Below are 24056 nucleotides of genomic sequence, written 5' to 3'. Positions count from 1 at the left end.
GAAGAACCAACTATTTATTTTGTCAATTTTTTGTATTGTTTCTTTGTTTCAATTTTGTTGATTTCAGCTCTGAGTTTACTATTTCCTGTCTTCTACCTACTTTTTGTGTGGTCTGTCTTCTTTTTCTAGGCTTTGAGCTGTAGTGGTTAGGTTGTTTATTTGTTGAGTTTTACTTCTTTTATTAATTGTGCTCCATGAAATAAATTTCCTCTAAGTACTGCTTTCATAGTGTCCAGAGATTTTGATATGATGTTTCTTTGTTCTCATTTACCTCTAAGAATTTTTAATTTCCTTCCTAATATCTTCTGTTATCCATTCATCATATAATAGCATATTGTTTAATCTCCAGGTGTTGGAGTAGTTTGTTTTTTACTCTTTCATTATTTCTAACTTCAATCCATTATGATCTGATAGAATACAAGGTAGTGTCTCTATCTTCCTTGTATTTGCTAACATTAGCTTTGTGGCATAATATATGGTCTATTTTAGAGAAGGATCCATGTGCTGCTGAAAGTGTATTCGCTCTTCGTTGGATGATATATTCTATAAATGTCTGTTAAGTCTAAATTATTGATTGTGTTGTTGAGATCTATGGTTTCTTTGTTCAATTTTTGTTTGGAAGATCTGTTCAGTGGTGAGAGAGGCGTGTTAAATCACCTAGTATTATTGTGTTACGGTCTATTTGGTTTCTAAAATTGAGAAGAATTTGTTTGACATACATGGATGAGCAACTGTTTGGGGCATAGATGTTTATGATTGTTATATCTTGCTGATTTAGCTTCCCTTAAGCAGTATGAAATGTCCTTCTTTATCCCTTCTGACTAACTTTGGCTTTGAAGTCCACATTATCTGAAATGAGGAGGGATACTCCAGCTTTTTGCTGAGTCCATGTGCATGGTATGTTTTTCCCCATCCTTTCACCTTTAGTCTATGGGTATCACTTTCTGTGAGGTGAGTCTCTTGCAGGCAACATATATTGGATCTTTCTTTTTAATCTAATCTGCCAGTCTGTATCTTTTGATTGATGAATTCAGGTCATTAACATTCAGGGTATTATTGAGATATGATTTGTATTCCTGGTCATTTGGTTCATTTTTAAAATTTTATTTATTTATTTATTTTTTGACATGACTTGGTTCCTCCTTTATTTGACAGTTCCTTTAGGATAATTCTTCCCTTTGCTGATTTGCTTCTTTGTTTTTTAACTCTTCTTCATGGAATATTTTGCTGAGAATGTTCTGTAAAGCTGGCTTTCTTTTTGTAAATTCTTTTAGCTTTTGTTTATCATGGAATGGTTTTATTTCATCGTCAAATTTGAAGGTAAGTTTTGCTGGGTATAAGATTCTTGGTTGGCATGCATTTTCTTTAGAGCTTGAAAAATGTTGTTCCAGGCCCTTCTAGCTCTTAGGGTCTGGATTGAAAAATCTGCTGATATCCGTATTGGTTTCCCCCTGAATGTAATTTGGTTCTTTTCCCTCACAGCCTTTAAAATTCTGTCTTTATTTTGTATGTTCGGTATTTTCATTATAATGTGCCTTGGTGTGGGTCTGTTGTAATTTTGTGTATTTGGAGTCCTATAAGCCTCTTGAACTTGATTTTCCATTTCATTCTTCAGATTTGGGAAATTTTCTGATGTATTTCATTGAATAGATGGTTCATTCCTTTGGTTTGTTTCTCTAAGCCTTCCTCAATCCCAATAATTCTCAAATTTGGCCTTTTCATGATATCCCATAGTTCTTGGAGATTCTGTTCATGATTTCTTACTATCTTCTCTGTTCAACTTTGTTTTCAAGGTTAAATATTTTGTCTTCAATATCTGAGGTTCTGTCTTTTCTGTCTTCCAGGTGTTCTATCCTATTGGTTATGCTTTCTATGGAGTTCTTAATTTGGTTTATTGTTTCCTTCATTTCAAGGATTTCTGTTGTTTTTTTTTCAATACCTCTAACTCTTTATTGAAATGATCTTTTGCTTCCCATATTTGCTCTTTTAACTGTCGATTGGTTTGATCATTCAATGCCTGCATTTGCTCTTTCATCTCATCATTCAATGCCTGCATTTGCTCTTTCACTCATTGTTTGCTTCCCTGATCATTTTAATTATGTACATTCTGAACTCCCTTCTGTCATTTCTTCTGCCATGCTGTCATTGGATTTTATTGATGTAACATCTAGATTTGTTTGGGGCATTTTCTTCCCTTGTTTTCTCATATTGTTCAGGAATCAGTGGGTCATTAAGATATTGCAGATTTCCTCTATTGACTTATAATGTCCCTGAAGATTGCTAGTATATACCCTCTTATCCTTCAGTAGCCTGCAGTCTTGGAGGAAGTTGATAATGTGGTGCTCCACAAGGAAGCTGCCTCTCTAGGGATGGTGACCCTCAGGTGGGGTATATTCCCTGATAGTGGGCAGAGGTGCCTCCACTTGTTGACCAATGGTCATCCAAAGGGGAACTAGGCTGCAGGCTGAGGCAAGGCCTGTTTGTGCCTGTGTCTCTGGTTTTACCGTCCTTGTGAGAAAACCTCACCTGGCAGGGAAATCTCACCCAGTGGGGAGGTCTCGCTGGTCAGTTCCCCTCCTAGAGGTTCCGATCAATCTGCAACTACCGCCTGGATTGGGCTATCTTCCTCTGCAATGTTCCCAGGGGCCCGGACCTACCACCTGGGCCTGGGAGCCTCACCCTTCACAGACGAGACTCCTTAGGTTGCCCCTCCTCAGAGAATCTGCCCGCAGTCCTGGAAACTTCACTCCGCCCCTAGGCGTGTCTCTGTGCGGCTCTTCCACCAAGAAGCCGCCTAGATCCTGGGACCCTGCTCTGCACCTAATTGCCTGACTATGCAGCCCCTCCTCTGAGCCGCCACCTGGAGCCCCCGTACAATAGCTCCGAGACCCAGAGACCCTGCCACACTCCTCTTCCTCCGGACAGCCGCCCGGTGTTCCGACGCAGTCACTAGGAGTCCAAGCAACTCCCTTCGTGTCTCCTCCTCCCGCCAATCGCACTGCAGCCCTAGGCAGTCACTCCGAGTCCAAGTGACCCGCCCTGTTCCTCCTCTTCCTCCTCGGGTAGCCTCCCAGGTGTTCAGGAGCGGTCGCTTGGAGACCAAGCGAACCACCGCACTCCTCCTCCAGGCAGGCCATTGGTGTTCAGGAGTGGTCGCTTTGAGTCCAAACAAGTCACCACTTGCCTCCTCCTCTGGCAACCGCCTGTGGCTCTGATGCAGTCACTCCTAGACCAAGTGACCCGCTGCGCTTCTCCTCTTCCTCCGGGCAACCCCCCGGTGTTCAGAGACGGTCGTTCTGAGTCCAAACAGCTCACCACGCAGCTCCTCCTCAGGCAGCCGCCGGAGCCCCAGTGGTTGCTCCGAGTCCAAGCGCTGTGCTGAGCCACCTCCTCTACGATGATCCCAGTGGTCTGTGTTTACCGCTCCAGTGGGGGGAGGGGTGTCTCGCCGGGCAACTCTACTTCACAAAGTTCCCTGCATTCCGGGGCTACCGCCCCATCCGGGACGCCTCCCCAGCGGGAGAGACTCACCTGGCAGCTTTGAGTTGGTCCCAAATCTCTCACTATCTCCTCTTTTGAATCCTGCGTCCTGGAGCAACATGAAATGCAGCTGCCCTCTAGTCCGCCATCTTGAAAACCTCTACCATCTCCATTGAGTTTTTTATTTGGTTTATTGTTTCCTTCATTTCAAGGATTTCTGTTTGGTTTTTTTTTTTTTTTTTTTTGAGAATCTCTATCTCTTTGTTGAAATGATCTTTTGCTTCCTGCAGTTGCTCTTTCAGCTTATTGGTATTATCATTCATTGACTACATTTGCTCTCTTATTTCATCCTTTGCTTCATGAATCATCTTAATCATGTATAATCTGAAGTCCTTTTCTGACATTTCTTCTAACATACTGTCATTGGATTGCCATTGTCATAGAATCTAGATTTGTTGGATCATTTTCTTCCCTTGTTTTTTCATGTTGTTCATGTATCTTCCCCAGTGCAGATCTGGGGTATTACAGATTTCCCCCTATAGGCTTATAGTGGCCCTATAGGTTTCCAAAACCCTTCTTTATGGGGAGATCAATGTTAGCATTGCCCAATTCGACACTATGCAATCCTAGACCAAACAGCCCCTATGAGGACAATAACAAAATTGTCATAATAAACAGAATGAGTTCAAATATTATATTCAGTAAAACAAACAAATTTGCAATAAGGTCTGCAGTTTCAAATGGAGGACAAAGAGGATGCAGAGGGATGCAGAATGTGGCTGTTAATGGGATAAGAAAAGAATATACAGAAGTTCTAGATAATAGAAGGGTGAGAGTGTAATCAAAAGAAACTGGATGTTAGCATGCAAAAAGGGAGAAGAAAGAGACTCTGAGGAAACAGATAAACAAAAGGAAAAGAGAGCAAGAAAAGTAAAGAAATTAAACTTAAATTTTTTCAATAAGGAGAAGAAAGAAAATCCACAGTATAACAGTCATATAGTAATGAAACCTCCCAGAGTTCAGTAGCCTGATGCATGAGAGGTACCTGACAATGAGCTTCAAGCCTCCAGCAGGCATCTCAGCATGGGATTTTCCCACCTAAAGATCAGAGCTACGGCTTCCAGGATTATCCAAGATGGCCGCTCTGGTTTCCAAATGTGTTGGCAAATGAGGGAGTTGCAGCTCAGGGTGTGGATGTGGTCAGCAGGAGGTCCTGGAGGCGGGATTCGGTTGGTCAGGCAGGCGTCCTGGAGGTCCGGTGTGTTTGGTGTGGTTGTGGGATCCTAGAGGCCGGGTGCAATCAGTTGGTCTGGGGTCCCGGTGATAGGGCAGAGTCAGTTGGTCTGGGGGTCCTGGCGGCAGGGAGCAGTCAGTCGATGTGAGGGCCCCTGATGCAGGGAGTGATTGGCTGGGCTGAGGGATCCTGGAGACGAGGCTCAGTCAGTCTGGCCAGGGGTCCACTGGGGTCTGGCTATTGTCTCAAAATGGCGGTAGCCACGTATAATCAAACCCACAGGTACTGTGACAGTGAACTTCCAGGCAACAGCAGGCAGCTGGTGCTCCACTGGCAGTCGGCAATCAGTTTGCTGACTGTTGTCAGACGATCAGGAGGTGAACCTCGTGCGTTGGGTGATGGATAGGTGTAAGGCAGGCGATGGACAGGCGAGAGGCAGGCAAATGGTGGATGATAGACGCCTGACAGTGAGCAATCACGAAACAGAATATCCTCTGCTTGAAACCGGAGTTACAGAGCGACAAGGAACACAGCCTCCCTCTAGTCTGCCATCTTGGATCTTCGACCCTATAGTCTTTTTTGTTTTTGTTTTTTGGCACCAAAGATTGAACATAGGTACGCTTAACCACTGAGCCACATCCCTATCCCTTTATTTTATTTTATTTGAGGCAGGGTCTCACTAAGTTACTCAGGGCCTCACTAAATTGCTGAGGCTGGTTTTGAACTTGCAGTCCTCCTGCCTCAGCCTCCAGAATTGCTGGATTACAGGAGTGTGCCACTGCACCCAGCTCCCTATAGCCTTTTGTGATCATTTATCTCCACTCTTGGAAGACCCAGTTTAAATTCCCAAATCCCATCCATGAAGCACCACATGCTGGTCAAGAGGGCCAAGGCATTTCAATTTCAGCCCAATGATGACCACTTCCCTTGATGGCTGCCATGTGGGTCTCTGAAGTGACCAATTTTCTCCAAGCGAGTGGATATAGGGAGGGAAGGTTCAGTGGTGGCCCCTAATCTGGACCCTTCCTTCCCTGCTCCCCACTCTTCCACAGCACGGCTAAACCTGAATGAGGTAGAGAATCAGTGGCGACTAAACCAGCTGAACAATGCTGCCACCACCTTGGTCTTCATCACTGTTGTCATCAACGTCTTCATTACAGCCTTTGGGCTCATAAGACAGGCTTCCTGGCTGCCAGGGCCTCAAGGAATCCTCTCTGAACACAGCCTGGGATCTAGGTGAGGAAGGACGGCAGGTTCCTGGTCAGAGGGCTCCCCAGGTGGCCCTTCTCTCACCTCTGGGGGGTTGGGGTACGAATAATCTCCCTTGTCAAGCCAAAGGGGAGGGCCTATAGGTCTGGGAGCACATGGGTGTCTTGAAGAGTGGGAACTGGTTCTCAGGAAGACCTGCCCTATGCCCCTTTTCCCAGTCAATAGGTGACTCTCCTTCAGTTCTTAGGCTCAGGTCTTTCCACAGCCTGGGATGGGGTAGGAGGTAATGTGGTTAGTGGTTGGTTCTGCCCATCTAGTAAAAGAAAGATGGAGATGTGGAATGTCTCCTTGGCATTGTCTAGCAGTCCTTGTTGCTCAGATTATGGTCCATAAGCCAGCAGAATCCACAAAACCACTTGGGAGCTGGATAAACATGCAGCACTTCAGGTCTCTACTCCTGAGCCACAGAATCAGCACCTGCATTTTAGTAAGTGCCAAGTGAATAGTGTCTGCATCCAAGTTTGAGGAACACTGGTCTGGCCTGCTCTCCTCATTGCTTCTTGTCTGCTTCCCCTACAGGTACTGGGTCTGGATCTGCTTCTGCTCCTTCCTCCCTGATCTGCCATGCTAATGGGCACTTTCCACAGCCCCTGGGAGAGCTTCTAAAAGTCCATATAGCTGTCCTGGCTTCCTATCTACAGCACCCAAATTAAGATGTGATGCTTTACTGATCTAAGTGACTCCACCTTGTTCAGGAGTTCTGAGCTCTGACTCCAGTACTGCCAATCTTCCCTCCTGGCAGCATCCTCTGAGCCTATGATAGGTCAACGTAAGACCAAGTCTGCCCAGCCTCAGGACTTTGGTTCTGACCCACCCCATGCCCTCCCTTGCTCCAGGCTTCAGTTCTCCCTTTGTGTAAAATGGAATGATTTCTATCTATAAAAGTCTCTGCAAATTCACTTAGAGTCAATCTCCTTGTCTCAGTCAAGAAAGTTCCAGTATCCAGGTTGGTGTCTGAAAGGCCTCTCTATGTCCTGGAAAGGGCTTATTATATCTCCTACCTCAATCACAGATTAGTCAATTCTGGACTAATGCATTTATGTACAAACCTTTTCAAGGACCTACTAAAACCTATAATAGTTTCACATTACAATGTCTCTTGTTGGGTGTGGTGGCACACTTATAATCCCAGCAACTAGAGAGGCTGAGATAGGAGGATTAAAAGTTCCAGGACAGCCTCGGCAATTCAGCAAGGTCCTAAGCAACTTAGTGAGACCCTGTCTCAAAATAGAAATAAATAAATAAATAAACAAATAAATAAAAAGGGCTGGGAAAAAAAAAAAAAAAAAGGGCTGGGGATGTAGCTCAGTGTAAGCCCCTGGATTCAATCCCCAATAACCACCACCCCTAAAGTGCCTCTTAAGCAATATTTACTGAATACAAATTTTGATCTTTGCTTAGGCCAAATTCAACTAGGAAGATGAATTTGCAAACAGAAATAATTTTTCTGTGTTTAGGATCAACCCAGGGTCTTGCACATGCTAGGCAATACTAAATCACCGAGTTACATCTGCAGCCCTATCTGCTATTTTAATTAATCAATTTTATTTATTTTTGCAGTGCCAGGGGTTGAACTCAGGAGTGCTCTACCACTGAGCCACATCCCCAGCTCCTTTTATTTTTTATTTTGAGACAGGCTTTCACTAAGTTGCTGAGACTGGCCCTTGAACTTGAGATCTTCTACCTCAGCCTCCTGAGTCTCTGGGAATACAGGTGTGCACCGCAGCCCCATTTGTTATCTTAGAATAAGCTACCACTTGGCTCTTCTCTGCTGCTCACCAAACCATTCTGGCCTTATAGCTAGTCTCCTTCACCAGGTTGTCTATTGCCTTTCCCAGCTGGAATGGTCACTTCCATTAATTTACTGAACAGAAAAATGCCTTGTCTATTATCAGACTGTGAGACACTTAAGGACAATGTTATATCCTTCTTGAACAAACCACAGCACAGAGAAGGCTACACCCCATCCCCCAGAGCAGGTAGCAAACTAGCAGCAAGGGTGGAGGGCGGTGAGGGAGGTCCTTGGCACGCCTATCAGAGGGGCACAGATGTAATCCTTGGGCCCCTCAGCTTGACCCTCTCCAACCATGAATAGGCAACAAGAAAACACAAGAGCCATTTGTTTTCTAAGAAGATGCTGTATTTAATGCTTTCCCCTCCCTTCACCCACTCCCTCCCTCCACCCAAGACATTTCTCTACAGAGTAGGGGCCATGCCAGGCCCTTCCTGTTAAGGCAGATATGGTGGGGAGGTAACAGACATCAAACACAAGGCACTGGCCCAAGGACAGAGGGGTTGTGGGCAGGGTAGGGACGGGCTGGGCTATCTCCTGGTCCCTAGGAGAGGTGGAACAAGAGGGCTGTTGGGACTGTTGCCTCCAGTCAATGCCAAGGATAAGTGGCCCTAAAAGAAAGCTGGCCCCCCAGTTGGCCAACTGTGGCCCTAGCCTATCTCCTACGGGGTCCTTTCCAAGGGTAGAGGCCTGGGCAGGGACCAGTAAAAGCCACAGCTGAGGGGGCAGGTATGACATACAAGCCACAACCTATTAACTGAAATGTCTCTGTCCTTCCTGACTCCTTAGAGGAAGGCAGGGATTCTCCCCAAAGTCCCAGAAGGTTCTCAATGGGCTCTGTCCTCTCATAAGCCAAAGTTTTGCTGTTGGTGAATGCAAAGCCCACCAGGTAGACACTATCTCTGAGTGCTGTGATGTAGACTGTCACAGCATGGAGCTCCTGGCCCCTGCTGCACCTCCCAGCAGGGAGGCCTTGTGCTCAGCTCCCTCCACAGACTCTGGAGTTCAAGATCCAGCATCCAATGCACCATTGGTGAATTCAACAGCAGCAGTAGAAAAGTCCCCAGCCACAAAAGCACCGGGGATTATTAGTGCAAGATAAGTGCATGATCATCAGGTGACATAAAGGGTGGTAGCAGGACTGAAAAGGCCAAGGGTGATTTTCCCTGAAACTGCTTCACTTTTCAGTTCCTCCTGCTCCCCTCCCCTTGGGGAAGATACCTTTCAGGACAATACCCTTAGTTCCCCAAACCCTTCTGCCTTGCCCACTTCCTGTCTTGAAGTCTGGGGTTTCACCCACACCCCTTCCTCTTCTTCCCCTCAGGGCCCAGGCAGCTGAGGCTCTCCCTGCAGGAGGGCAAATCCATAGGGGAGCTGGGCTTCCAGGATTCAAGTTTTCCACTTCCGTTTCATCCTTCTCTGTCGGATTTCTGCCTCTTCTCATCTACACAAAGTTGATGGATTGTGTTTACATCCTCTTTGCTTGACTCTTTCTATCCACTCCCGAGGTCTTACCTCACAGGTGAGCTGGAAAGGGAAAGACCTTTTTCTCTGGCCTTTTTCACCTTGCAGGTTCTGCATGGCCCATATGTCCAACCACTGGGCAAGATAAGCCCAATGCTCATTAGTTCCCTATTTCCCAACCCCACTACTGTACCTGGACTGCCAGTTCTGTGCTTCCAGTCTGAAGTTAGTGCCACCTGGAGGGGTTAGGTTAATGCCCTGATCCATGGCCTGCTGTTCAATGGCTACCAGGAGAGATGTACATGTGTTTAGAAGGCACAAGCCTGGGCTAGAGCTAGACCTGCTCCACATGTGGCCAGCACCTCTAGAAGGGTCAGTGCCCGAGGGACACACCTCTACACAAATTCAGATCTGGGATCTGCAAGTGGGACTGCTCCTTCAAAGCACAACTTCACTCCTTTCGCAGTCAATGCTGGGTCCGGACAGAAGTTTTGGTTCTCTGTTTGAAAAATAAACCCTTCATTAAAATATGCCCAGCAGAAGTTTTCAGTTTCAATGGCCAAAACTCCCAGGAGGAGCATGAGGGATGACTGGAATGCACCTTCACGGTTAATGACAGTATTGCTCAAGCAGGTCTTTCCTTCCTTGACCTCGCTGCCCCATCCTTCTCAGGAGCCGTTCTCTCTCTGTTGACTGATCGAGTGGCAGAGGAGCCTTGGCACCTGTCTCTGCATGAGGGGACAGCTCCCAGTGGAAAGGGGAATTGGCTCTGAGGTCTCTTGGGACCTAGCCATTGCTTCTGCTCCCCTGCCCTCCCCTCCTCCAGCAGCGATCAGGAGTGCTGGGGAGCAACTGCAAGTCAAGGAGCTGCAGGCCGTCCCAGGGATTACGGCATCTTCATTTGGCGTCGGTTCCACATGCCCTCGCTTGGAATGGAAATGATGGAAGAAATTCCTGATCGAAAGACGCTCCACTTCCAGGCCTGCTTGGAGGATCCTGAAGGAGGGAGGGGCAGGATGAGCCAACGGAAGCACACATAGCAACTGGGAAGCAGCCCGGGCCCCTGAGGAACTGACCCTTCCACATCTACGTCAGACCCTGTTCCTCCTTCCCCTGGTCACCTCCCATGGAACAGAGGAAGAAGGGTGTGTAGTGGAAAAGAGTGCCGGCTTTGAGATCCGGCTGCTGGTGTTAGAATCCTAGCAACTGTGACTGGGCAAGTCCGTCACCTGTCAAAGTCTGTTTACTATTTAGAAAGAGGATAACAATTTTATTAAATATATGTGCTAGCTACACATATGTACACATCCATCTCAAGTCTTTACCACCAATTTAACATATATATGTACATAATATACATAACATAATACACGAAGTAGATATGATGGGATGCGATGTACAGTTCTGACACATATTAAGTGTCCTGCTCCTGTTCCTTTTCTTTTTTCTTTCTTTCATTTTTTTCAGAGCTGAGGATGGAAACCCCAGGCCTCCTGTATGCCGGGCAATTGCTCTACCACTGAGCCACATCTCCAGCCCTCCCTGTTCCTTTTCTATTTGTATATCCCTTTGGGAGTCCCTCTCACAGAGAGGCCTGCACTTCTAGCAGGGATGCAAGTAGCTGGAATTGGAAACACATTCTTTCTCCTTGGGCCTTAAAGGAGGCAGGCACATTAAGAATTATATCAGACATCTGCATCAAAGCACAAAGCCCAGCTGAGTGCACAGTGGCACACACTTATAACCTCAGAGACTGTGGAGGTTGAGGCAGGAGAATCTCAATTTGAGGCTAGCCTGGGTTAACTTAGGCAGATCCTGTCTCAAAATAAAATAAAAACAGCTGGGGAGGTAAACTCAGTGGTAGAGCGCTTCCCCAGCAAGTGTGAGGCCCTGGGTTCTAGCCCTGGCAGTGCAAAAGAAAAATAAAGAATACCCCACCCACCCCACCCCCCAAAAATTAAAACAAACAAACCAACAAACACACACACAAACACACAAAGTGCAGCACAAAGATCAAGGGTGATAGTAACTACTGTACTGGGCCTCCCAACTCATGGCTCATGTCCACTTTGGGATCAACTTTGATCTAGTTTTCTGAGATCTCAGTTATCTGACATAATATCCCTCAACATCCCCCTTTCCACCTCAGTTTTCTCAGTATTGTCATCTTCCTTTTCTTCCTTCCCTCTCGGGGAAAATCATACATAGGCCTAGTTTTTTAAACCTCTCACACTTGAATGAGAGAGATTTGAGGCAAGTTATTAACTACTTTTCATGACTCAGTTTTCTCTGAAAAATGAAGAAAATTACACCTAACACACATGGGTTTGGAGAGAGATAAACAAGGGAATGTGTGAATCACCTGCCAAGTACAGGTGCCAGTGATTGGTGGCTCCATCTTGTCCCATCTCTCAGGAAGAAGTGCCTGACTTCATCCCGTCCTCCTCCATCCAGATACCCTTCTGGTAACTAACCATCCCCCATTTGCTCCTTCCTCTAAGCTCAACTCTCAAGGCACCTCTTTCCTTCCCCTTCTTGTGGCAGCAAACTTCTTAAAAGAGGAATATCATGTAATCATAGGTGGCAACTTCCTCACTGCCCCTATGTTCCTTCCTCCCCTAAACCTGATGTCACAGCACATATTTTTTCCAAAGCTTGAACCCAGAGCACACAACACTGAGCCACATACCCAACCCCCTCAAGCACAATCTAGCTCCCTGCTAGAACACTCTCTCTAGCCCTCCTACCATAAACACAGCTATACTATGTTCTCCTATGTTTCCCTACTTCTCTGAGGCTATTACCTCTTCTCCAAATCTCCTTCCCCCTTGACTTCCTGAGTCCCAGAACCTCTGGATATCTCGTTGCCCTTCAATGCTTTCTTTTGTGAGCCCCAAAGTCCCTGACCTATGTCTCCCTTATCTATTTCCACAGTTTTAGCCTCAGCCTCAGGCATCTGCAGTAGGGAGATCTACCCGGCTTAGGGACAAGGCTGTGATATTCGCCAGAGTGCCTTGTCTGGTACTGAAAACATTACTATTTGCATTTTATAGTTCAACAGTTTTGCTTTTCCTCTGACAGTTTACTGAGCAGTTTAAATGTCATAGCAACCCTGTGACACAGACAGCAGGAGTATCATCCCTTTCTGCTAGATATACAGAGCATGTGAGGTGAGTCACCTGAGAGCTTCCTCTGAGCCAGTGCTTTTTACTCATCCATTGGGACACCTGCAGCCAAGGGCATAGCTGGGTTGATCCAGCTCTGCTCCTTCCCTAGAGCACCATGTGGGATGCAATTCCAGCAGATGTCTTGGTGCCCTCCTTTCCCTAGTCACCTGTCCAGTAGCTCCCAGTCTTCTCCACCCCAGCGGTCTCCGGAACTCCTTGGTGTTCATGCCCCCGATCTTGTCTAGGTCTGACTTGTAGATGCCAAGCAGCCCAAATCCATTCACCTCCCAGTAGCCCTGCAGACAGATAAGAAGCTCCTGGTGAGATGAGCCAGGGTCAGGAAGAAGAAATGCAAAAGGCTTCTGGGCTACGCTCTTAGAGGCTTTTCTGAAAGAGGGAGGGTGAGGCTGAAAGCTGTCTTAGCTGAACAGGCCCTTGCCTGTTTTGGGGGAAGCCCCTAACTAAGATTAGGGTTCAACAAATACAGCACTGACCATGGGCTGATGACAGGACCCGACAACAGCAGCCCACACAAAGCACAGCTGCAAGTCCGTTTACTCGTCCATTTCCCTCACCCACAGGCAGGAAACTTCTTCCCACCTTTGTATCCTCACAGGGACACAGCATGCAGCACATAGTAAATTCCTAATAAAAGTTGGCGAATGAATGAAGGAGGAAGGTGAGCGGGAAATGCCACTGCTGCTTCTCTGGCTATGGCTGTCAGCACAGCCCAGGGGCGCTTCTCTCTGGATTGTCTGGGGATCAGGGGTAACGAGAGGGCAGGGCAGGAAAAGAGGATGCTGATGTTCACAACACAAGACTGTTTCCAGCTCTGAGGTTGAGAAACAAGGCCAGAAAGGTTTTTCCTCCTCCCTAGCTCCGGGCACAGCTCACCCTCAGGCCACTGTGGGGTGGCCCCACAATGCAGCCTCATCACAATGGGGGCAAAAGCCATCTTGCCCTCCACACAGTGCTTCCGGATGGTATCGATGACTCCAGCAGGGAAGTGGATGTGGAGGTCGCAGGAGAAAACTGATGCTGTGTGGGTCCTGGGGACAAAAAGGGCAGGGTCAGCAGAGGGTGGTGGAAGGCCACTCTCTAGGAGAACCCCCAGGCTCCTCTCCATTGGAATGACTAACAAACTTGCACAAAATTAACTGCTGGGCAGGTTTCCACGGTACTGAGCATCGGAACAGAGTTCTTACCATCAGTGAATTCTGACTCCCCCTACTTTTGTGAGCTCTGAGGACTCTGGGCAATGCTCCATTGTAATTTGCTTAGTACCATGCTTGGCCTTGGCCTGCATGCAGCATAGCAGGAAGAATGCTCCTTGCTGTGGTTTTGGATAAGTGTCCCTCAAGATCCATGAGTGGAGGCTTGGATGTCCATCTATAGCACTATAGGAAGTTGGTGGAACATTTAGGAGGTGGGCCTAGTGGGAAGTTAGTGCCCTTAAAGGGGGTCTTGGGATTCTGGTCCCTTTGTATCTCTTTTGCTTCATGGCTACCAAGAGGTGAGCAGCATCCTTCATTCCACAATGATGTTTCGCATCAGCACAGCCCAAAGGCCAAGTGACTGGACTGAAAGTTCTAAACAATGAGATAAAACGAACCTGTCTTTTAAGTTGATTCTCTCAGGTATTTGTTGCCAGTAACAGTAAGTTAACTAACACTACTGTGTCCCCATTCCCTTCCCTTTTGAGGAGCTGACTACTTTACCCATCTCAAATGCCTCTCTACCTCTCAACCACTATCTAAATCACATCTCCCAAGCCCCCTATAGACTGATTACCTTCACCAGGTCTATGCCAGCCTGAAGTCCAGCTGAGCGTTCAAGTTTCCACTTAGCTTCATGTACTGGTAGCTGCAGGAAAGAGGAAAGAAAAGAGGGGCTGAGGATTAGGACCTCAGCTGTAATAGTCCCCTGGAGAAAGTTGGCAGGCACAGAAGAGGTGGAGTGTTCCTGGGATGGGGTTTGTATCAGCAGGTAAGTCCTTGGGAAAAGTTGGCAACGGGTGGGAGTTCTAGCTCTGCACTGGACTGAGTAATCCTAGGATCAGGAAGGAGGCCAGTCCAGGCTCTGGCCTGGTCAGGGTCCTCCTCACCTCGCAGCTTCGACTCTTCAGAGCTGTCTCAATATCCATGTCCTCACTGCTATAGTCATGATGATGATGTTGAAGTGTGGGTCACTGGTGACTTGGAACAGGGTTTTCCAGGTCTCTGATGAACTGCTGCACCCAGCGTGCCTGGTTCTTCACTGCCCAGTGGGCCAGGTAGCAAGAAAGAAATGGGTAGGGAAATATGATCACCTCCAGGTCAGCTCCAATGTTGAGTCAGGAGTACCCATCAGACCTTCACTTAGGGGGGACAGTGCAGCTATAGGAAACCATTAGCAATAGCACAGAGACCAAAAGAGGGGGAGTACTCACAAGTTACCTGGCCTCCTATGTTCCGCTCCCTGCATACCCTCCCAGGCAGAGCCCTAGGAGAAGGCCTTGGGCTAGGGCTCATCATTAGCTCTGTCCTGGCAATCCTGCCATGTTCTAACAATCAGACCTATTATCTGTCTGTCTTACTACCATTTATTTCCTGTCCTACACCATTGTTATACTCCTGCCTATTATGTGTTTTCCTTCTCATTACAAACCACTCTAGGACCTGGCAAGGTGGCACATGTCTCTAATCTCAGTCACTTGAGAGGCTGAGGTGGGAGGACTGCAAGTTCAAGACCTGCCTCAGCAACTTAGCAAGGTCAAATAGAGCCATGTGTAGTGGTGCACACCTGTAATCCCAGTGACTCGGGAGGCTGAAACAGGAGGATCACAAGTTCAAAGCCAGCCTCAGCAAGTTAGTGAGACCCTGTCTCCAAATCAAAAATAAAAAGGGCTGGGGATGTGGCTCAGTGGTAGAACATCCCTGGGTTTCAATCCCCGAACCAAAAAGAAACAAATAAATCAGTAAAAACCACTCTAGGGTGGGAATGTAGCTCTGTTGTGGAGTGATTGCTTAGCATGGTTGAGGCCCTGGGTTTGCTCCCCAGCATTGAAATAATAAAGCCATTGTATACAGTACCCTCTTATCTATTTTACTCGACAATCTCAGTTTATAATCACATTCAGTTCCAAAACGTAGTAAGAAGAAGAGCATGGGTCTACAAGTCAGTATCTGTTCTGAGTTACATTTACCAGTCATGTAACCTTAAACTCATTCCTTTTTTGTGTGGGAGCCTCCATTCCTCAGTTATAAATTGGCTTCTTCAACAAACTCTGGGGAGATTAAATCAGAGAAAACAGACCTGGGTGCTCATAATTATCATTAGGATCCTACCCTCCTGAGGCTTACCAGGCACGGCCAAAGTGGACCATAGCTCGGTGATTCCATGAGAAACCCTGGGGCCAGCAAAGCTTGGGCTCTGGATCCCGGACATTCAGGGACATGTCTCCGACGTCTGTTTGGGTTCCAGATCAGGCACTTCAGATTCCGGGCCTCGGTCTCCTCCCCACCAGCAGGATCAACACCTTGCCAGCCTCGTGTGGACACATACTCAGAAAGTCGCACCGAGGCGCTGGCCTTGTTCCAGCAATTCAAGCTCCAAGAGGGTAGCGACCTCCCACGTAACTGATCCTGACGCTTCTCCACATTCACGATGCGCTGCAGCTGGTACCTCCTGTGGCAGAAAAGGTGGTGGCTTGAATAATCTTCCTGCACTGTGAGGGTAGCATGTGTGGAGAAGCCATGAGGCCAGTTATCTTAGGTTTCATTCTAAGCTTTGCCATTAGCTAGTGTTGGGACCAAGGGAAAATGCACAACCAAGGGAAAAGGACTCAATGCCTCCATCTTTAAACACATACCTCTTGAGCTGTGATAATCTATAAAGTTCTTTACAGCTCAAAGATCCTAAGTATACAAGGTGAATAAGAGGACTCATAGTGAAGAGGTTCCTTGAGGAAATTGACTCTTGTTAATAACAATTTTCAACTTAACAGTCTGTAGACATAGGCTATTAGATAATATGACTGGTTGGCTCAAATCATTAGTCACTTGCGAAATGCAAATAGAAATCACAAACAGCAAGGTATTTGGCAATAAACAGATGCAAAGACCAACGAAACAATAGAAAACCTAGAAATAAATCCATGTATTTGCAGCCAACGACTTTCAACAAAAGCAGCAAGAACCACAAATTACATTAAAGGCCAGTTGCTGATCAAATAAGGGCACTGGGGGGAAATAGGATTTCGTACACATTACAGAAAATAAAACAAGATTCCTGTCTCGTCACCATACACAAAAATCAACTCACCCACTGGATCACACTTAAGACCCTGAAACCTAAGAAAACAGGGCGTAATGCTTTAGAACATTCATCTGGACAAAATTTTTTAGAATGACTCCCCAAGCCACCACATTGGCCAATGGAATTACATTAACTAAACACGGCTTCTGGGTCATGGAGGTTGCTAGTCAGTAGTAAAGCTAACATGTAAGAGGACCTAGATTTGATTCCCCAGCACTGCAAAAAAAAAAACAAACAAACCTTCTTTACATAAAAGAAACAAGAGTGAAGAAACACACCTATAGAAAGGGAGAAAATATTTGCAAGCTGTTCCTCACGAGAATTTAATATCCAGAATATATAAGAAAACATCAAAACAAACTGAACAGCAAAAACTAAATAATCTGATTTAAAAAATGCAAAAAATGACCTGAAAAACATTTCTCTCCCTCCCCTCCCTAACCCTTTGCAGTACTGGGAATTGAACCCAGGACCTTGACATGCTAGGCAAGCGCTCTACCACTGGCTATTTTATTTTGAGCTAGGGTCTTGCTAAGTTTCCAAGGCTGGGCTCAATTTGTGATCCTCCTGCCTCAGCCTTCTGAGGCCTGGGATACCTAGTGCCGATCAAACTGAATAGACATTCTTAAAATAGGCTATACAAATGGTACGAGTATATGAAACAGTGTTCAATGTACTAATCATCATGAAAATGCAAATCAAAACCAAAATGAGATATCATTTTAGCCCACTAAGAATGTCTACTGTCAAAAAGATATAATAATATAATAATAATAACACTAATAACAACATCAACAAGCTGGCTAGGATGTGGAGAAAGGGTAACGGTCTTGGGAATGTAAATTAGTACAGCCACTAAGGAAAACAGTATGGAGGTTTCTCAAAAACTTGAACTAGAACTACGGTATAATTCAGTAATCCCACTATTGTGCACACATCCAAAGGAACTGAAATCAGTATGCTGAAGGAGAGACAACTACATTCACATGTTTATTGCAGCATTATTCAAACAGCCAGGATATCAAATCAACCAAAATGCTCATCTTCAGATGAACGGGAAAATGTATATATACAGCATAATGTTATTCAGTCATAAAGAGAATAAAATTATGTCATTTGCAGCAAAATGGATGGAAATGGAGGACCTAGGTTAAGTGAAATAACTCAGGCACAGACGGACAAATACTGCATTTTCTCACTTATGTGTAGAAGCTACAGAATTGATCTCACAGAAGTAGAGAATGGAATAGTGATTACCAAAGCCTGGGAAGAGTGTGGGGGAAAGTAGGGATGGAGGAGGATGGTTAATGAGTACTGGGGTGCAGTTGGATAGAAGGAATGACTTCTAATGTTCTATAGCACAGTAGGATAATATAGTGGAAAACAATTATTTTAAACTTGCTAGTAAAGAGGATTTTGAATGTTCTTAACACAAAGAAATGATAAATGTGGAAGGAGAAAGATATGCCAATTTCTCTAATCAGTATACACTGTATACATGTACCAAAATGTCATACTATCTCATAATTATGCATAGTTACTGTGCATCAATTCAAATTAAAAATATGGCTGGTGGGGTTAGGGGAGTAGCTCAGTAGTAGAATGCTTGCCTAGCATGCTCCAGGCAGAAGGTTCAATCCCCAGCATCACCAAAAAAACAAAAAACAAAAAACAAAAATAAACAAAAAATGGTGGGGATGTAGCTCAGTGATAAGGTATGTGTTTGACATACACAAAACCCTGGGTCTTGGTACAGTGTTGCCTGTCTGTAGCCCAGCTACTCAGGTTGAAGTGGGAGAAGTTCCACTTGAGTCCACAAGTTCAAGACTAGCCTGAGCAACATAGTGAGACACATCTCAAAATAAATAAATAAATAAATAAATAAATAAATAAATAAATAAATAAATAAATAAAAATTACATGACCGGTGAAGAATTGTAATTTATATTATACTGAAGGGAAAAAAAATAAATCAATAACTTATTACTTACACATTTAATTTATTCATATAAATTAACTAGGCTAAGTCAAGTTTATGACAAATCCATGTGTGAATCAGAGCATTCAGCATTTAGAGTCTACAATAAAGTTCATTTATTTATTTATTCAGCTGTGTTTGGCCGCATGCATTAAGCAAGCACTCAAAAACCACTAACTAACACCTCTAACCTCTACAATAAAATTTAAACATTGTGGATTATTGGGAGAAAACCCCCAAATCACAATGAGATACCATTTTACATCCATTAGGATGGTAATTTAAAACAAAATAAAATGGAAAATAACAAGTGTAGATGAGGATATTGAGAAATTGGAACTTTCACATGTTGCTAATGGTAATGTAAAATGATGTGGCTGACTTGGAGAACAGTTTGGCAGTTCCTCAAAATGTGAAACACAAAGTTACCACACGACCTAGAAATTCTACTCCTATGTGTATAAACATGTTCACACAAAAACTGATACTTGAATGCTCACTGCAGCAATGTATTTGTAATAACCAAAAAGTATAAACAATCCAAATGTCCATGAACTGATGAAGGATACACAAAATGTGGTATATCTAACACAATGAACTATCATTCACCAGTACAGAGGAATGAGGTAATTGACATGTTCTATAACATGGATGACCCTTGATTACATTTTCCTAACAGAAAGAAGACAGATGCAAAAGGACACATATAATTCCATTTATATGAAAAATCTAGAATAGGCAACTCTATAGCAATAGAAAGGACATTAGTGGTTGCCAGGGACTGGGGAGGGTAAAGGAATGAGAAGAAACCACAAACAGATACAGAATTTCTTTTAAATGTCCCTCCCTCCCTCCCTTCCTCCCTCCCTTCCTCTCTTCCTTCCTTCCTTCCTTCCATTAGAAAAGTGTTCTCCTGTGTTGCCCAGGCTGGACTCCATGTCCCGGGCTCAAGTGATACTATCTCACCCTCTTGAGCATCTGGGATACCACAGCATCTGGCTAGTTTCTAGTAAAGGTGATAAAAATATTCTGAAACCACTAAATAGGTCAGTCTTGGTGGCACACATCTGTAATCCCAGCTACTTGGGAGGCTAGGACAGGTCAATCACAAGTTCAAGGCCAGCCTGGACAATTTAATGAGATTTTGTCTTAAAATAGAAGTCTAGATACGCCTCATGGCCGAGTTCTGAGATTTTTTTTTTTTTTCTTCTATTTTTATTTTGAGACAGAGTCTCACTAAGTTGCTTAGGACCTTGCTAACTTGCTGAGGCTGGTCTGGAACTTGAGACCTTCCTGCCTCACCACTTGAGAACTTCCAGCCCCCACCACTACTAGTCGCTGAAATTATAGGCATGCAACAACATGCTCAGCTTAGCCTGAGGTCTTAATTTGTACTTTTAGCCTTCGTTCTTCTGTTTGTCTCTCTCTCTCTCTCAATTAGCTCTCTCCTTGAGGGAGGGGACCATATTACAACGACTTCTCAGGCCTCCACTGGGGGCCCTAGGTCAGATATCCAGGTGTTTAAGAACCTGCCAGGCTGGAACAAAGAACTGACTGTGGCAGATCATTGCCAGGAGCCTGGATTGGTGGGAAAATTCCACAATTCTTGCAGCAGGGGGAGTCTTGCTATGAAGCATCCAGGTCCCTGCCCTCCTGGTCAGCCAGCTGTGTGTGCCCCAGCCCCTGTCCCTAGGAGAGCCCTTTACCTTACCCCCGGCTCCTCTGGTGAGCTTCTTCAAGAAGACCCGTGTGACCTCAAGGGGCCTCCTGCTCTGGAAGCAGCAGATTGCCAGATGTGTTACAGTTCAGGTTCAATCCAGTCTGTCCTCGAAGGCTTGGAAGTCGAGATCCGGGCGACTGAAGGTCTGGTCCCAGTTTACTACTGGGTCAAAAAAACAGGTACATATTCGAATACCTCATCATATCCTCTTCCTGCTTCTTCTTCTCCCTCTCTCTCTCTACCACTTGTCCTTCTGGCCAACAGCTGCCACACACTTCCTCCTCCCCATGGCCAACCCCATTTGGGGGCCTGAGGTTCCATTCTGTCACCCCTTCTCTGCTCTGCAATGTATGATTCTACTTGGTTCAGCACTGGGGACTGCTCTAGAGTTTTCCCGGGTCGTTCACCAGTGGGCCTGGGTTTCGTAATTTGAGGCGTTTCCTTGCCAGGCGCCCAGGGCCCTGCTTATCAGAATGAGGTGAATCTTGGCTGGGCTCAGGGCTGAGTTTTCTCTTCCTCTTCTCTGGTGGCAGGACTGGGATGTCACTGGCTCTCACTGCAAAGGGACCTGTGGAATTATGCTTGGAAATGGGAGCCAGCGGGCCCCCTGGAGGCTGAGCCAGGAGCTTCCGCAGGCTTCGGAGGCGGTAGTCAGTGACCTCCTGGTCAGGGGTAGAGGCAGGCATTTGTTTTCCCTCTCCAGTCCTGGCATTCTGGTCCTGGGAGGCAGGAGTCTCCTCGGCCACTTCATACTGGGATTCTTCTAGAAGGTCCTCCTCAAAACCTGTTAATGATAACCATTTCTCATCAGAATTTTTGACCTTTTCCCAAGAAGACATACAAGACTGCTGCTGAGGATGCATGTGAGACACCAAGGGGCTCCAGATAGGGACTGGATCAAGGGTCTGCCAATTAATTGTGTGACCCTGGGAAAGTTATTCAACTTCAGTTAACCCCAGTTTTTTAATCTACATTATGGCTCCAAACTCCACCTCTCAGAGGGTGGTTATGAAGATTGTTATGAAGTGTGGCCGGGGATATAGCCTAGGGGACAGCACTTGCCTAACGTGTTGAGGACCTAGGTTCAATTCCCAATAAAAAACACCTAATAAAGTACATAAGCACATAGCAAGTGTCTGCACTTTTAGGACCCATACTCCTCAAGAATAAAGGGTCATAGGAAGATAGGGCCTCTCCCAGCAGAACTTCCCAAATGGGTATGCCAAGCATAGTGACTCCCTCCAGCAATCTAAGTAATCTCTAGGGCTTTAAATCTCTGACAGCTGACCCTAGCACACTGTTAAACAGAATATCATTCCTTCACATTTACCTTCAGGTGGAAAAGTTGGGAGTGTTGCTATCTGTTCTCTTGGGTATGGGGGAGGGTCAATGTGATTTGGATTTTTTTTTTTTTCCAGTGCTGAGATATTGAACCAGGAGCACTTTATCACTGAGCTACATCCCCAGCCCTTTTTATTTTGAGCCTTGCTGAATTGCTGAGTTGGCATTGAACTTGGGATCCTCCTATCTCAGTCTCCTAAGTCACTGGGATTAGATGGAATGAACCACCGTGCCTGTCTGTGACTTGACTTTTTAAGATCCTCAGGGTAGGGCTGCATGATCTGAACCCCTACCATGGTTACCCTTCCCAGTCTGACCAGAAGACTCAGCTGTCATTCTGTACCCTGGATGCTCAGGTCCCTGCTTCTCTGGCTGGTCAATCTTGATGTACTCCTGGAAAACTGAACCTGTAGGAGACGGAGATGTGGATGACTTCAGTTGCCACGCAGGCTCAGCCACCAGCCGGAAAAGAGGAGACTAGGGAAGACTCTGTGTGTGTGTGTGGTGTGTGGGGTGTTGTGTGTGTGTGTGTATGTAGTAACCCAGGAAGAGCTAAGGACTCCTAGGGCTGGGAATGGTAATTGGGGCCACTCTAATCCAAGCAGTTCTCCTGGCTGGAATAAGGCTACTTTCTTAACCCATTCAGTGCCACTTACCTGTCCTGGTAGTAAGCATTTTCCTGGTAGAAGCATTTATTATGGGTCTCCATGTGGCTCAGACGGGTATAGTCATTGGGATAAACAAAGGACAGATGAACCTGGGAGTGGAGAAAGCAGAAGCAGAAGGAAGAGGGTGGGATCCTGCTAAGGAACCAGTCAACTAGTATTAAGATGCCCTTCACTATCATCATATAAGGGTCTTAGGGACCTGTCTGTGGCAGGGAGCAAAGGACTGCTCTGAATGAAACATTTGGTTACACAACCTGGGATTCCCTTCTACCCATCACATCTGCTCTCCTGCATCCTCTGGACCAAGCACACCCCTGAGTCAAGTTCTATAGTTCCACATCACCTCATCCCCTCTCCTGGCTCAGTTACAGCCGTGCATTCCCTCCTCCCTCTGCCATTTCATCCTCTCCTGTCACCTCTGAAGCTTTACCTGCCACCTCCCACAGATCTGAACAGCCCCTCTTCTTACTGACTATACTGCCTCCTTTGCCCCGCCTTGAACGTAGCTTGAGATCACTGCCACTAAAAAAACTTCTCAGGTCTGGTGGTGACTCCTGACTGCTTCCTTCCTGCTTCCGGCTCTCTCACAATCATCTCGCATCTGAATACATAGTGTTCAATCTCCCTCTCTGGCCTCTAAATGGACTATGGGTCCTCCAAAGCTAACCACCCCCATGGTTGATTTTACCCCAGTGCCTTGTCAGAGTTTAACAAATACCACAGATTGGCAGGCTGGTTGGACTGAGCAGGACAGGGGACTATAGGAAGCCTCAGCAGGCCACCTGACATTACTGTAGCAGTTGGTGTGTGGGTGTAGGTGTGGGGGTGGGTCCTAAGGCACAGCACCCATTTGCATCCTCTGCAGAACAGTCCTTCTGGGTTAGTACATGTAAAATGTAAGTTCTCCCCCGCCCGGGGGACTATCCTGTCTGCTGGGATGGGGCAGAAGGAAAGTGGGGAGTCAGCCTCAGCACCTCCCACCCTAGTCACAAGCAGTAATCCCTCCCCAGTCCTGCCCCAAACCAGGTCCAAGACTTACAAGCGGAGGCCCTGGTAGCGCTGCAGAGGGAGCCCATCCACCAAGTAGCTAGGTTTGTAGGGACAATCAGGCAGGATGTGGCGGAGGTGGGACTTGGGGATCAGAGGCACTGAGGACAGGAAGGGAAGAGGATTGAAGGCAGGGGATGACAGCATTAATGAGGCTGGCTTAGAGCCACGGAGACTCCTGGTGGAGGGTGAGGAGTCCTGAAGTCTTCTCTCTAAGTAGCCACTTTTTAGTATTCACAAGTGGTAGCTGTGAATCATGTCCATCAGCTGAGGCTACCAAACAGGTTTGGCACCTCTCTTCAGGGGCAGGGTGTCAAGGAACACTTTGGTGGCAGAGGAATTAGGACATGCAAAGCACAGTGTGACTTTGGAATCAGTACTGGCCTATCCTGTAAAACCTCTAACAAGGTCTAGAGACTTTCAAGAGACCACAAGCCACACTAGTGCAGTGCCAATAACTGGATTTTTTTCCATGGGTCTAGATCCCTTCATCTTCCAGTTGTCTTTTCTGCCTCCACCAGCAGGAAATGGGAGGGCATTGTTATCTTTTAAAATATAAACACTACATTGGGATGTAACTCTGTGGTACAGCATATTACT

The 24056-nt window shown here is 46.0% G+C and overlaps 2 protein-coding genes across 2 annotated transcripts in view; one reads left to right on the top strand and one right to left on the bottom strand.

Moving 5' to 3' along the window:
• Ninj2 (ninjurin 2) overlaps window positions 1-5932 on the top strand; it is a 104202-nt gene extending 98270 nt beyond the window's left edge. Inside the window, 2 exon segments of the mRNA XM_047548083.1 lie at window positions 5767-5880; window positions 5883-5932. Of these exon segments, the coding sequence (XP_047404039.1) occupies window positions 5767-5880; window positions 5883-5932 (164 nt within the window).
• A 2234-nt stretch (window positions 5933-8166) lies between these two features.
• B4galnt3 (beta-1,4-N-acetyl-galactosaminyltransferase 3) overlaps window positions 8167-24056 on the bottom strand; it is an 87533-nt gene continuing 71643 nt past the window's right edge. Inside the window, 25 exon segments of the mRNA XM_053743383.1 lie at window positions 8167-10161; window positions 10163-10235; window positions 12574-12611; window positions 12613-12704; window positions 13304-13430; window positions 13432-13455; window positions 14198-14241; window positions 14244-14269; window positions 14491-14569; window positions 14572-14614; window positions 14616-14662; window positions 15755-15836; window positions 15838-15963; window positions 15965-16003; window positions 16006-16072; window positions 20392-20407; window positions 20410-20440; window positions 20442-20489; window positions 20491-20508; window positions 20510-20572; window positions 20575-20847; window positions 20850-21187; window positions 22086-22146; window positions 22397-22498; window positions 23445-23557. Coding sequence (XP_053599358.1) covers window positions 10126-10161; window positions 10163-10235; window positions 12574-12611; window positions 12613-12704; window positions 13304-13430; window positions 13432-13455; window positions 14198-14241; window positions 14244-14269; window positions 14491-14569; window positions 14572-14614; window positions 14616-14662; window positions 15755-15836; window positions 15838-15963; window positions 15965-16003; window positions 16006-16072; window positions 20392-20407; window positions 20410-20440; window positions 20442-20489; window positions 20491-20508; window positions 20510-20572; window positions 20575-20847; window positions 20850-21187; window positions 22086-22146; window positions 22397-22498; window positions 23445-23557 — 2006 coding nt within the window. The 3' untranslated portion in view covers window positions 8167-10125.

The sequence above is a fragment of the Sciurus carolinensis genome, chromosome 4, assembly GCF_902686445.1.
Source record: "Sciurus carolinensis chromosome 4, mSciCar1.2, whole genome shotgun sequence".
NCBI lineage: Eukaryota > Metazoa > Chordata > Mammalia > Rodentia > Sciuridae > Sciurus > Sciurus carolinensis.
The sequence above is the reverse complement of the archived record's forward strand: the minus strand, read 5'-3'. Positions and strand labels throughout refer to the sequence as shown.